Below are 13,299 nucleotides of genomic sequence, written 5' to 3'. Positions count from 1 at the left end.
TTGTGGTTTACCGCATAAAAACACCCGATCCAGGGGACCGATTGTTAAGATCCCACACAGAGTGAATGAAAATGTAAAGAGTGGACAGAATCCAAAAAAGATCAGCTGAAAAGGTGTGCATAAACTAGTTTAAAGTTACTTTTTAGACAGCGTGAACTGGCGGTCCGAAAGAACGCCAGAAAGAACGCCAGCGCATGCGTTGAAAGCTAACCCTCGTTAGTAATGGAAGACGGGAGTGATGGCATTAAACCCTTCAGTTTATTTAGAATGTCTGCAACAGTGGCTCCGGGATAACAGTACGTGATTGCATTGAAGAAACGCACACTCCTAATTATTGAGTCACCAATAATCAGGGTGAAGGGAGAAAAGAGTGGCTTAGGGCCTGAGGACTGTACTGTGGCAGGAGACGGCACAGTACGGTCAGTATCCGATGATTGGGACGCGCTCACCGGCTGAGGTTGGTTGACCATGACCGGCGAGTGTCGCAGTGAGGGAGTTGCTTCCCTGAGCGCTGTCACCGGAGAGATGATCCCGCCGGAGCTTCTCATCATCATCACAGCCTCCTTCAGGAGCCTGCGGCGGGCAGAGGATGATGATTTGGCGGCCCGGGAGGCAAGTTGAGGGGAGTGGACACCCAGAGGAGGAAAGTCATGCGTGCTCAGGATGTCGAAGCTGCTTGCCGGCGGGAGGACCGGGGATGGAGAGCAGGTTACCGTTTGCCTCGCTGGATTTTTATTCCTGTGCGCGGCAGACCGAGGCTCCGAATTGCGAGGAGTGAAGATGGCTGGGGACCAGTGCAGATGTTTCGAGGCGGGTGGTGGGAGCGCATGAGGAGACCGTTGACCAGCGGTTAGTGAGGGGAAGTCCTCACCGAGTATGTTGAAGCGGTTTACCAGCTTGATGTCATGCGCTTCGGTAACACCGGAGGAGGGATCGGTGCGTCTCCACCTCCTCATGCGGTCGTCCACCACCTCACGGTGCTCCGGGTGTAACGGAGTGGAGCAGTTAATCCTGGATTTTGGTCTAGCTCCGCGCAGAAGCCAGGGATCCACAGGAATGGGGATGACAGAGGCTGGGGCAGCAGCTGGAGCAGCAGGCGGCAGCGCCGCGCCGGCCTGGATGGAAGCAGTGCCGGCCCGCTCGTCCGCACTGGAACAGGGGCCCCGTATGGAGCCTCCAGTGGCCGACAGAGAGGGAGCGTCAGCCCGCGTCTCCTCACTGGAACAGGGGCCCTGTGTGGAGCCTCCAGCGGTCGCCAGCGAGGCAGCGCCAGCCCGCGTCTCCGCACTGGACCAGGGGCCCTGTGTGGAGCCTCCAGCGGCCGACAGAGAGGCAGCGTCAGCCGGGTATGGAGCAGCGCCTGTCCGCCCATCCGTACCGGAGAGTGAGCTATGTGCAGCTCCTCCGAAGATGATTGTGTCCAAAAAGTTTTCCGCTTCATGGATTCGATAGAGGTTTTGGATTATTTTTTCCAGTTCGGCAACCTTTTCAATGAGACTGAGACAACTAGAGCAGTCCGAAGGCGAGGTAAGTGGAGTCATAGCTTACCCTGTTTGTCTCTGGTAAAACTCACGATCTTTGAGACCGATTGTTAAAAGCCCAAGTACGCTAAAAAGGTAGAATCAGAAGTAAAAAGAATCTAAAAGGGCAGCATAGGAATTGCCCTAAAAACGATGAAAAAGTTAGATTAAAAGAGCAATCTGGCGCCGACTACCCGGAAGCGACCATGTGTCTGTGGATCAGGACAGCATATATATATATATATATATATATATATATATATATATATATATATATATATATACACACACACACGTAAATATATATACACATATATATACAGAGAGCCTTGCCTTTTATCATCAGGAAACTGCAGAATGGATTGTAAAAAGTTAAGTCCATGACTGCTGTTCCAATATTTGTTTGAATGGATGGTTTTGTGCCCTTTCCTCTTTTTTTCTCTTAACATGGATAATCTTAAAATTGAACTGTGTTGATTAATCTTAAACCTACTTTAAAAAACATTATATTTTCCTTTGTGTGCTATTTGTACAGACAGGAGCAGCAATGCTGTTTAAAGTCCAATACCAAGGAAAAAAGCGCTATGTTAAACTGGATGGAGCATCATATTCTGCCTTTCTGACTCAGGGTAAAGCATTATGTAAAATAATAGAATAATATTGAAGCCTAACCATGTTTGATTTTTTTGTTAAATCTCCATATGTTCTGCTGCATTCAGCAAGACAGTAAAGGCATAATGTGCGTTTTTTTTCTTATTTACTTTCATGTTGAACTGACCTTTTAGATACTTAATGATGATCACTGGTTGTCCCTGTGAAAGATTTGCCCTTCAATAATAGTGCAAACATATTTAGCATTATCGTTACATTATTAAAACATCAATTAAATGTCACAATATTTCAAGAGCAATTCAAAGTTAATAAAATGTATTCTAAATACAAAGTCACATGCATCACCAATACTCTGGAATTTTTTTTTTTTTAGCAAAAGAGAAGTTCAGCATCTCCAGTGAGACAAGTGTATATCTTGTGGATGAAACTGGGACAGAGGTTGATGAAGAGGTCTTCAGTGATGTCCTTGAGGAGAAGTCAGAGACAATCTGGACTATTGTTGATGCTTCACTCAACAGTGAATGGTAAGGAATACTTTGCATTATTAGTCGACTGTAATAAGTAATCACAGTTTAAAAAAAAGTATTTAAACTATAAATAAATCTTTACTCTGCTTAACTGAATTCATAGTTTTTGTGTCAGTGTTTAACACCTGAATGGTGCTGCTTTTCTAAGCTTATAAGGTCTGTTTTCAGTTGATACTTATTTGTACATTTGTGTTTTGTTAGAGTCTCCTCTGGACTCCTCATGTACGGACACACTTTCTCTTTCATCGTCATCATTATCATCTGACGGTGATGCTTCATTCATGTCCCCAAAGAGACTGCGCATTGATGATACTTACCTAACTTCCCCTGGAAGGGACTCAAGTGATGACAGTTGCTCACAGGCTAAAGAGGTGAAGTGTTTAATTCAGTAATCCAATTAACTTTTATGTACATTACTTCGAGTGGACTGTGTTAAAAGTATTTTTAGGTTTGTGACTGGCATGCCAGTGACCCATCAGCAGCGCATCAAACTGTGAAACGATCTAGACAAAACATTTTAAAAATCAATGTCTTTATTCTCCCCTCTCAGCTTGTTAAACAACTTCTTGAAACAAAGCCAGGAGGGGAGAAAATACTGAGAGAATACAGACAAACAAATGAGGTCAAAGACCCGCTACGGCGCAAACTGGTCAACATAGTTGTTGCCGCAATGATTGAGAAATACGGGTAAGCCTTGTCTTTATGAGTAAATGCTCCTGAAACAGTTGTCATAACAACTCTTTAATAATCAGATACTGTTGGTCTTAACATAGATAAGTAATGTTATATTTGTTCTCTCAGGAGTGCTCCACCCATGGATATCAGGACACGCTATGCACTTGGGATTGTTACCCTGTTTCCCTGTCTCAAAGATCCGTACTCTCAAAAGGGATATGTATGTATTTTTGTATGTTAGGAAAGGCAACTTGAACACATTTTAACCAGATTTTTATCTACATAAAGGTTTTTTTATTGCTTTGTCTGTTTTCCAACTCAGATTTTTTTCTAAACATATTTTTAAACTGTTTTACTGTTAAACCAATACAAGATTATCAGCTTATATTATGCTGCTTTCAGTTTTAAAACTTGTAGTTTGTTCAACTTAAATAACAGTGCTTATTGATCCTGTATGGAACCGTACATTCCTCCTTTTATTTTGCTTTTGGTCATGTAACACCATTTAAAATAAAAAAAGATTGGTGCCTCTCTGCATGCACTACCAAGTTTTATGAAAAGACTGTCCAGCAGTAAAATGTTAGGAGTTTGCTTAAAATTTTTTGTTTATAAAGAAACCATGGGGTGTTTTTATTATCATTATTTAACCATTTTTATGTATTCTGTATTTTGACTTTCCTTAGGAACACTTCTTTGATGCTCAGAGCAATGAAGGCTACATTGCTTGGAAACTCAAAAATATGCAGCGAGAGCTCAGCAGTGGCAGCAGGAGGGACAGCGCCAACAGGGGTCCATCAAGCAACCGAGGACCACAGTTTGAAAGACAGGTGACTGCAGAGCATCAGTTGGAGGGTGATCAGTGTAGGGAGGCCCTATCCCTGCTGAGGCACAGCACAGATGAGGGGCAGATCTTCACAAAAATGAAACAAACATTCCACTACAGACAGAAATTGATTCATGAGCCAGAGAGGTCCTGCACGGTGCTCAACGTGTTCCCCAGATTCCTTGACACTAAGGGCCTGGTGAGTTCAAAAAGAGAACTTTTGTTGTGGTACTGTTTTGTGACCTTGTCTGACATTGACTTTTCTAATTGTATTGTTGTTTCCAAATGCTATTATGTTTTGTTTTTAGATACTTCAGGACTTCCAACTACTGTTAGGAGAAGAAACCTCTTCCAAACTTATGGAGAAGTGGGGAACTTTTCTGAAGCCGAAAGTCATTAAAGAAGCCAGCAACCTCACCAAGACAGCTATGTTGGATTCCCTAATACACGCAGCAGAGGAAAATCCAGATGACGATGAGGAATTGCCAGGTGAGCATTATGGTTGAGTTTTAAACTAGTGGTGCTGGAGATTTTTTTTTTTTTTTCATTGTGCTTTTATTATTTTTTATTATCAAGGTAAATGGATGTAAACAAAAAATGATTCCTTTTAGGAAATATAATTTAACATTTAACAACAAGAACTTTTATCCATATCTGGCAAAATTTCTTTTCAACAAACCTACAAAATTAGTGAACTGTTTCCTGGGTGTGTTGCTCATATCCATGCTCTTGCTCTAGCTTGGGACAGCGACATGGCGGCACTGTTGCTGTTAGTCTATCTCCTTCCTCCACCACCCAGTGGAAAGAAGAGAGCTGTGAAGATCACTGTTAAGGAGGCTTTGAGTCATGTCGTCAAGTTTCACAAGGTAAGAGGTTTCAGCCTTTAAATGAGTACTCATACGTCAACATTTATGAAAGCTGTTCTTAGTTGTGCATTAATTGTAACCCCAATTTTCTTTCAGTCATGCCGTAGCCTTCAGGACATCACAAGTTCTGAGCAAAGGAGGCAACCCTATATTCTTGCAGTTGGGACATCAAGGAACAGTATTCATGACTACTACATTGTGCTCGACGGTCAGCTCATTCCCTGCAAGGCTAAGTCTTCACTTCCAGCTTTTGACGAACTATTTAAAGCACATTATGTGTTTGGCATCTCCTATGATCAGGCTCTGAACAACATGTACACTTTTGTACAGACCACCATTTACAATATTGACGTCGGTCTTTGCCATGAAAGTCCCAGAGTGAAGGATCTTCGAGCTAAGCTGCTTAACTGAGATAGTTGATTGAAATCAAGGAAGATGTTAATATGTTTCGTATGCAAATCCATTCACAATGCTGTCAAAGATTTGATCCGTCATCTGAAGTTTTCCCATGGCTATTACCCCGGAAAGAAATTTCAGCTAATATGTGGCCAAAGTGGATGTTGTCAAAAGTTCTGCACCTTTTCAGGCTTTGGAAAACATCTTAACAACAAACATCATGCCAGTAATGCAGATCATTGTAATGAAGCACCCCCTTCTTTTTTTGCCATTGCTAATCAACAAAGTGAACCATCTTGTGCTGCAGAGCAACCACAAAGCTCAAGAAGCAGTGAAAGAAATAGGCAAAATATCCAAGGAATGTGTGCATCCCTTATTGGAAAACTACTCAGCTGTGGCGTGACAACTAATGTCGTTAAATCTGTTGTTGAAAATTTAGAGGAGCTTGTAGATGAGGTGCATACAAGTATTTCAGATGATGTCTTAAATTTGCTTCCCGAGAATGAGAACTTTAAAGCCCCGGTGGCAGATTACTTCAGAAACCTGGAGAACCCATTTAATGATATGAAAACTGAGACAAAATGGAAGAAATTTTTCAGTGAAAAATGGAGAGTGGTAGATCCTGTTGAGATTGCACTTGGTGTGAGGTATGACACAAGGAGAAATCAAACCTCGGGTACATATGGTCAGGTTCCTGTTACAGACAAATTTGTATATGTTCCATTGTTAGAGACTTTGAAGTTTATTCTTTCTAACAAAGACATTTACAGTCATTTTGTTCAACCATCTGGTACTAGTGGGTTCTACAAAGATTTCTGTGATGGTAGTTATTTTAAAGATCATCCACTCTTCTCCAAAGATAAAAACCCGCTTCAAATTCAGCTTTTTTTTGATGAGTTTGAAACCGCAAATCCTCTTGGCTCGAAGCATGGAGTCCATAAGGTTGGAAGCATCTACTTTGTCCTAAGAAACTTTTCTCCAAAGATAAATTCTTCTCTGATGAATATTCATCTTGTGGCACTGTTTCATAGTCAAGATATTAAGAAGTATGGCATCAGTGCCATCTTGGAACCCTTGGTCAGAGATCTAAAAATACTTGAGTCTACAGGGATAGCTGTTTCTTTTTTTGATAAACCGGTACATGGAACCATTGCACAAGTGACAGGGGACAATTTGGGACTGCACACATTACTTGGATATGTTGAGTCCTTCAGTGCAAATTACTTTTGCTGTTTTTGCATAGCAGACAAAGCTAAACGTCAGGAGCTTTACACTGATGATGAACCAGATTTAACATTGCGCCACAAAGCACAACATGATCAACACTGTATTGATGTACAGGACCCGGCAGTGCCTTCGTCGTTTGGGGTTAAAAAAACATGTGTACTCAATGATCTGCAGTACTTCCATGTCTCTGACAATCATGCGGTTGATATTATGCATGACATACTCGAAGGGGTTGGTCAACTGGAGTTGAAGTTGCTTTTTGGATACCTTTCAGACAGCAAAATCATACCTAAACAAGAGGCAATTGAGAGAATATATTCCTACAACTATGGTTTTCTTGAACGAAAGAATCGTCCCACCAGATTAAATCTGGAACAAACAGGTAGTGGTTTAGGTCTAAATGCCATTCAAACATTCTGTCTGATACGGAATGTGCCACTCATATTTGGAGATGTTGTACCAGAGGGTAATGCACACTGGAGACTGTTGCTGATTCTTCTTCAGATTATCAATGTTGTATTTTCACCTGTCATTACAGAAGGTATGACCATTTGTCTAAAGCATCTTATCATTGATCATCACAGGCTATTAAAAGAGCTGTACCCACATCAAAAAATGATACCTAAACATCACTTCATGATTCATTATCCGAGAGTAATTCGAAGAATTGGCCCAATTCTTCACTGTTGGAGTATGAGGTTCGAGGCAAAACACAGGTTTTTTAAGAACACAGTAAAGAATTTCAAAAACATTACAAAGTCTTTAGCCCAGAAACATCAGATGGCTATAGCATACCACTGGGAATCATTGCCGTTGAAAAGTATCAACTGTGGACCAGTCAAGACTGTGAAAATCAGTGACTTGAGTAATGGGGACATGATCGCAGATAGTCTGCATGTTGACATGAACCATGAAGTTGATGTGGTATCTTGGACTACATGTTATGGGACGGAGTATAGGCCAGGTCTCTTTGTTTGTTCTAAGACAGAAGATGGTATGCCTGTGTTCAGTCAGATAAAGGACATTGTTGTCTCTGCAGGGGAGTGTTATCTTGCAGTACAGGATTTTGAAACACTTGATTTTGCAGAACATTTCCATTCTTGTCATGTGGTTGAGGGAAATGGTTATGATGCTTCTTTACAAAAAGTTGAGGAGTTAGTTTTTCAAACCTTTCGATCTTCAGACCACGTATGGCTTAGATAGGAATGACCTGTATGTGGTTCCTGTGCATGTCCTCGTCTAGCAGAGAATTTGAAAATCTTATCAAAATTGTGGGTCACGCATGTTTTTTGTTTGTCTTTTGTTCTCTTGAAAAATTACAGTGACCGTTAGCAAAAAACAATTACAAAAAATGTTTTACTTTTACAAGTCACTGAGGTTTTATGTTTTTTTTATTGGACTGTAACATGTTCACTCAGATATTTAGGCAGTCTTGAATGTTTTATATTGCCCCTAATGTAAATCTGACCCAGTTAGTCTCACATTGACTGGTGTAACAGTAACTGTCTGTGTATTGAATACTGTCTAAGCTATGTTTATCTGTGTTCTGTTACAAATTTGAAATAAAGTCACATTGAGCCTGAGTTGTATGTAAGTTGCTTGGTGTACAATAATTCCTAAATAGTGCTTTAATTTTATTCATAATCATAATTCAATGATTAAATGTTCATATTAACTACAGTGTTAAATATCTTCTGATTAAGAGTATTTTTAATGAAACGGGTGTAAAAATTTAACTCTTCAAAAAATTAATTTGACACTATGTAGGTGCTTCGTAAGACCTTTACTGTAGTACATTTTACCCTATAAGGTGCAAAAGGCACACTGCATCAGAGTTAATTTGCCTTCTTGGAGTGCTACATCTGTAAATATGGCAAGAGTTGCAGTTACTCACAGCAGAGTTAAATAATGCCCATGAATGAGTGTATTTTAACACTCTAGGTGTTTGAATTTTAACTCTTATTTAGTGTTAAAATGTCAACTCTGATGTCCAGTGTTAAATTAACATTGAGAATTTGGACTCAAATGATCACCGAAACCGGTGTAAAGTTAACTCTTATAGAGTTACATATACACTGTCCAATTGGCTGTGCATTCTCGCCCACACTCTGTCTACTGGGAGATTTAACCAACATTAACCTCAACATCATACCCACCAGAATACTCCTTACAGTCCTCACCATCGCCAAGAAAACCATTCTAATGAACTGGAAATCAAGACAAAAAATCAACATTTCACTCTGGAATACATAGCAATGGAAACACTGACAGCCTCACTCAAAAACCAATACTCCGACTTTAACATTATCTGGGACCCAATCATTAACAACCCCATTTTTTAAAAAAGCTCATCCTGCCTGTGCATCAATCACACCACCCATACCATACACACAAAAACATCTCACACGTCAACCAGGACACCCATACCTCAACACACTAGCGGAACATATCATTGCCGGGCCGGGGGCGGGGCACATGACCGGGCCCTTAAAACCCTCATCATAACATTGCTTTACAACATACATGTCCGCAACAGCGGGGCTTACAAGCATTTCTACATTTTTTACACACAGTTATGTCATTTTGAAGTCAATCAAACGGATATGAAGTCCAACAAACCAAGAGAACAACAAAAACATTAGGCTACCTGGCCCCAAATAATGAAACAACACAAATTCAAAGCACTTCAGCACCACGGATAGCGACCGCATCATTCTGACACCCACTTTAACTCTTTCAGCTAATGAGGGCATCAACAGCTGTACAGTTTAGTGAAATTGGCACAGCGGCCCGCATGTTCACTTACAAACACAAAATCAATATGTACTAGGCCTACTCACCACTATTTGAAGGGCATACGACGAGCCTTGCGCTCCGCGAACTCGTCTACGATGTGCTGTATGTCCATTTTCTTTGCTCTTTCATTCTCAATGGACAACATTGCAAGTCCGCTTAGTCTCTCCTGTCCCACCGTGCTCCTCAAGTGGTTTTTGATCAGTTTTAACTTGGAGAATGAGCGCTCCGAGGTTGCAACTGTGACAGGAAGAGTCAAAAACAAAAGCAGGGCGGTGCAAACCTCGCTGAATGCAGAAGTTACTGCTGGGTGGTTGACAATAAGCATTTTTGCCAGATCCGCAACAGACTTTTGCATTGGTATCTGGTCCCTGAAAGATGTTCTGAAGGAAAGCAGCTGGCCAGCGAAGCTGGGGTCGATGTCCCGACTGTAGTGCTCACTAAGCCGCAGGGCAGCTTGATGTAACTCCTCATCTCGTGCTTGCAGCAGTGTGTTTGGGTGAATTGCCTCAAACATGTTCACAGTTCCATTTAAACTGATGAATCTTTGGGACAGTTGCTGGATGATGATGTCAAGACAGGCATTAAAGACGTTCACCCGAAAGTTGCTCTCTGCGTCAGTGAGGCGACTGTCTTCAGAAAGTTCATCAAAGTGACGCCTAACTTTTCTGGCCCTGGTTGTTTCAAACTGCGTTTGACTTCCCCATTTAGTAGCTAGAGCAAGAGTGGCAGACTTAGCCTCATCAAATTGCTCTCTAAACTCCATCAACACACTGATGGCGTTTTTCAGTAGAGTAGATGCTTTCAGAATATCCACGTCCTTAGCTTGCAGTAACTGTGAGGCAGCGTTTATACATTCCAGAATCTTGGTTTGCATGTTGACCAGAAATATGAAAGAAAATTTGCTTATGGCATTCTTGAGTGCACTTGCTTCACCACGCTCATCTTTTTTGTCACTGGTCAGGGATATTTTGACGAGGGCTCTCATAATGTCTCCATATCTGTGCTTTAAAGCAAAAAGCGCATCATGTCGAGAAGACCAGCGAGTGGGACAGAGGCGTTTTTTGAAGTGACATTTCTGCTCTCTGGCGTCATTAACTTATCGAGGAGTGCCCATCGTTTGATGCTGTGACCAAAAAAGTTGTACAGCATCTCTACGGTGTCATAGAACTGCTTCACTCCAGGGACGTTTTTAACAGAATCGTTGAGAGCTAGATTTAGATTATGAGCAGCGCAATGAACATAGGGGCTCCTTCTCTGTAATTCTTGCCTGCACGCCTGAATACACACCACTCATATTCGCAGCCCCGTCATAGACCTGTCCGCGGCACTTTGACAGATCTATTCCGTTTTTCTCTATTGAGCCCAGGATTTGGTTTTCAAGCTCTGAAGCTGATGAGCCCACAGTCGCTTCAAAACCCATAAACACTTCATTAATTTTGATATCTGTTGCGATATCCCTGTCATTCTTAACAACAGTCACATAACGGTAAACCTGGCTCAGCTGGTCTATCTTTGACACATCTTGAGTTGTGTCCATGATAATGGAATAAAACGGGGCTTCGTTTATTTCATTAATTATGCCACCCTTAACACGTTGAGATAATATGTAAATAATCTCATCTTGAATCCGGTGACTTAGGTATTTCACTGACCCTTCTGGTCGGTTGATTAGCTCTTTCAAAACAGGGTCGTAGCGAGCTAATAATTCGATTATTGACAAAAAGTTGCCAGCATTACCCTTGCCAAGAATCTCCCTGTGCCCCCTGAATGCCAGGTTGCACGAAGCCAGTGTAAGAGTCACGTTTACAATGCGCTCCACGACTTGTCTCCAAAACAAGGCTGCATTGCGCACATTCTTCTCCATTTCGGCGTCTATCGTGCCGTTGAGTTTCCACTGCTCATAGACTATGCATGCACCAAGATGTATTTGCGTGGATTCATGCTTCTCAATTTTGGCAGAAAGATGTTTCCAGTCTCTTATTCCGTTTACCCACGCGTTACTGTAGTAAGGGGCATTTCGGTTTGCAAAAAGCCAGCAAGGCTCACAGTAACAGCAGTCTTATTTGGGGGAATAGCACATCCAGCTGCGGGGAAGCTTCATCCCAACTTTAGTGGTAGAGGTGTAATAACTTTCAGAAAAACACAGACTGTCTTTATCAGTGGGAAATGGACCTTTGGGTCTGCATGGGCCCATCTTAAGGATGTATCTTTTAATGTTGGCGTCCAGGATGTTTTCAGAAAAATTGGCCCGATCAGTCGGAAAAACCCTCCGGAGAAGGGTTTTACTGCGGTCAAGCCGTCCGTCACTGAGATCTTCGTGGTCAACTCAGCCGTCTTTAAATTTCGAGTGCACGAGTATTCTCAGCAGTGTGGTAAATGCGGAGAAACAGCGTATTTTCTTCCGGTTTTCAAAATAAGGGTATTAAGGACTTTCAGCTAGCCTACATATCGAACATACATTCAAAATAAAATGTGTAACATTGAAGTACTTCATGTGCCCATGATGAAAAAAGAGGCACTTTATTATTTTTTTACGGCACCAATGTGGAGAAATGCCAGAATAATAGTCGTACCTGCGGATTGCATATTTGACCATATTTGAGGTACAGTAAAAACACATTGCTCAATAATTCCGAGCTATGAGTGATATATTTGACTTCTACACATCTAAGACTACAACTATACTTGATATCAAGACTTTTTACTGCACAGATTTCAAGAAATTCAAGTATAAAAGTCCCAAATTTATACCAGGAGACGCCTATATGACCATATTTGAGGTACAGTAAAAGCACATTGTTCAATAATTCCGAGCTATGGGTGGTATATTTGACTTCTACACATCTAAGACTAAAACTATACTTGATATCAAGACTTTTTACGGCATCAATGTGGAGAAATTCAAGTATAAAAGTCCCATATTTGTATCTGCAGATTGCATATTTGACCATATTTGAGGTACAGTAAAAACACATGGCTCAATAATTCTGAGCTATGGGTGGTATATTTAACTTCTACACATCTAAGACTACAACTATACTTGATATCAAGACTTTTTACTGCACAGATTTCAAGAAATTCAAGTATAAAAGTCCCATATTTATACCAGGAGACGCCTATATGACCATATTTGAGGTACAGTAAAAACACATTGCTCAATAATTCCGAGGTATGGGTGGTATATTTGACTTCTACACATCAAAGACTACAACCATACTTGATATCAAGACTTTTTACTGCATAGATTTCAAGAAATTTAAGAATAAAAGTCCCATATTTGTATCTGCAGATTGCATATTTGACCATAAATGAGGTACAGTAAAAGCACATCGCCCAATAATTCTGAGCTATGGGTGGTATATTTGACTTCTACACATCTAAGACTACAACCATACTTAATATCAAGACTTTTTACTGCATAGATTTCAAGAAATTCAAGTATAAAAGTCCCATATTTATACCAGGAGACGCCTATATGACCATATTTGAGGTACAGTAAATAAACATTGCTCAATAATTCTGAGCTATGGGTGGTATATTTGATGTCTACACATCTAAGACTACAACTATACTTAATATCAAGACTTTTTACTGCACAGATTTCAAGAAATTTAAGAATAAAAGTCCCATATTTATACCAGGAGACGCCTATATGACCATATTTGAGGTACAGTAAAAACACATTGTTCAATAATTCTGAGCTATGGGTGGTATATTTGACTTCTACACATCTAAGATTACAACTATACTTGATATCAAGACTTTTTACTGCATAGATTTTAAGAAATTTAAGAATAAAAGCCCCATATTTATACCAGGAGACGCCTATTTGACCATATTTGAGGTACAGTAAAAAC

At 40.8% G+C, this 13,299-nt stretch overlaps 2 protein-coding genes across 2 annotated transcripts in view; one reads left to right on the top strand and one right to left on the bottom strand.

Moving 5' to 3' along the window:
* LOC117821670 overlaps window positions 1-13,299 on the bottom strand; it is a 393,061-nt gene that overhangs the window by 233,689 nt on the left and 146,073 nt on the right. The gene's annotated exons all lie outside the window — the stretch shown is intronic.
* On the top strand, window positions 2,579-5,434 carry LOC117821555. The gene is made up of 8 exons (XM_034695932.1): window positions 2,579-2,656; window positions 2,861-3,030; window positions 3,210-3,346; window positions 3,461-3,554; window positions 4,018-4,356; window positions 4,466-4,646; window positions 4,896-5,023; window positions 5,120-5,434. Exons 1-8 carry the CDS (start codon window positions 2,593-2,595, stop codon window positions 5,432-5,434), a joined length of 1,428 nt encoding a protein of 475 aa, XP_034551823.1. The 5' UTR covers window positions 2,579-2,592.

This window comes from Notolabrus celidotus, chromosome 1, assembly GCF_009762535.1.
Source record: "Notolabrus celidotus isolate fNotCel1 chromosome 1, fNotCel1.pri, whole genome shotgun sequence".
Lineage (NCBI taxonomy): Eukaryota > Metazoa > Chordata > Actinopteri > Labriformes > Labridae > Notolabrus > Notolabrus celidotus.
Note: the sequence above shows the minus strand (reverse complement) of the source record. Positions and strands in the feature narration are given on the sequence as shown.

Excerpts from the sequence above, each read along its gene's own strand:
- LOC117821555 (XM_034695932.1), top strand. The coding sequence starts at position 2,593 with ATGTCCTTGAGGAGAAGTCAGAGACAATCTGGACTATTGTTGATGCTT. Across the intron at positions 3,555-4,017 it reads CGTACTCTCAAAAGGGATAT|GAACACTTCTTTGATGCTCA; the intron begins GTATGTATTTTT and ends GACTTTCCTTAG. Across the intron at positions 4,357-4,465 it reads TCCTTGACACTAAGGGCCTG|ATACTTCAGGACTTCCAACT; the intron begins GTGAGTTCAAAA and ends TTTTGTTTTTAG.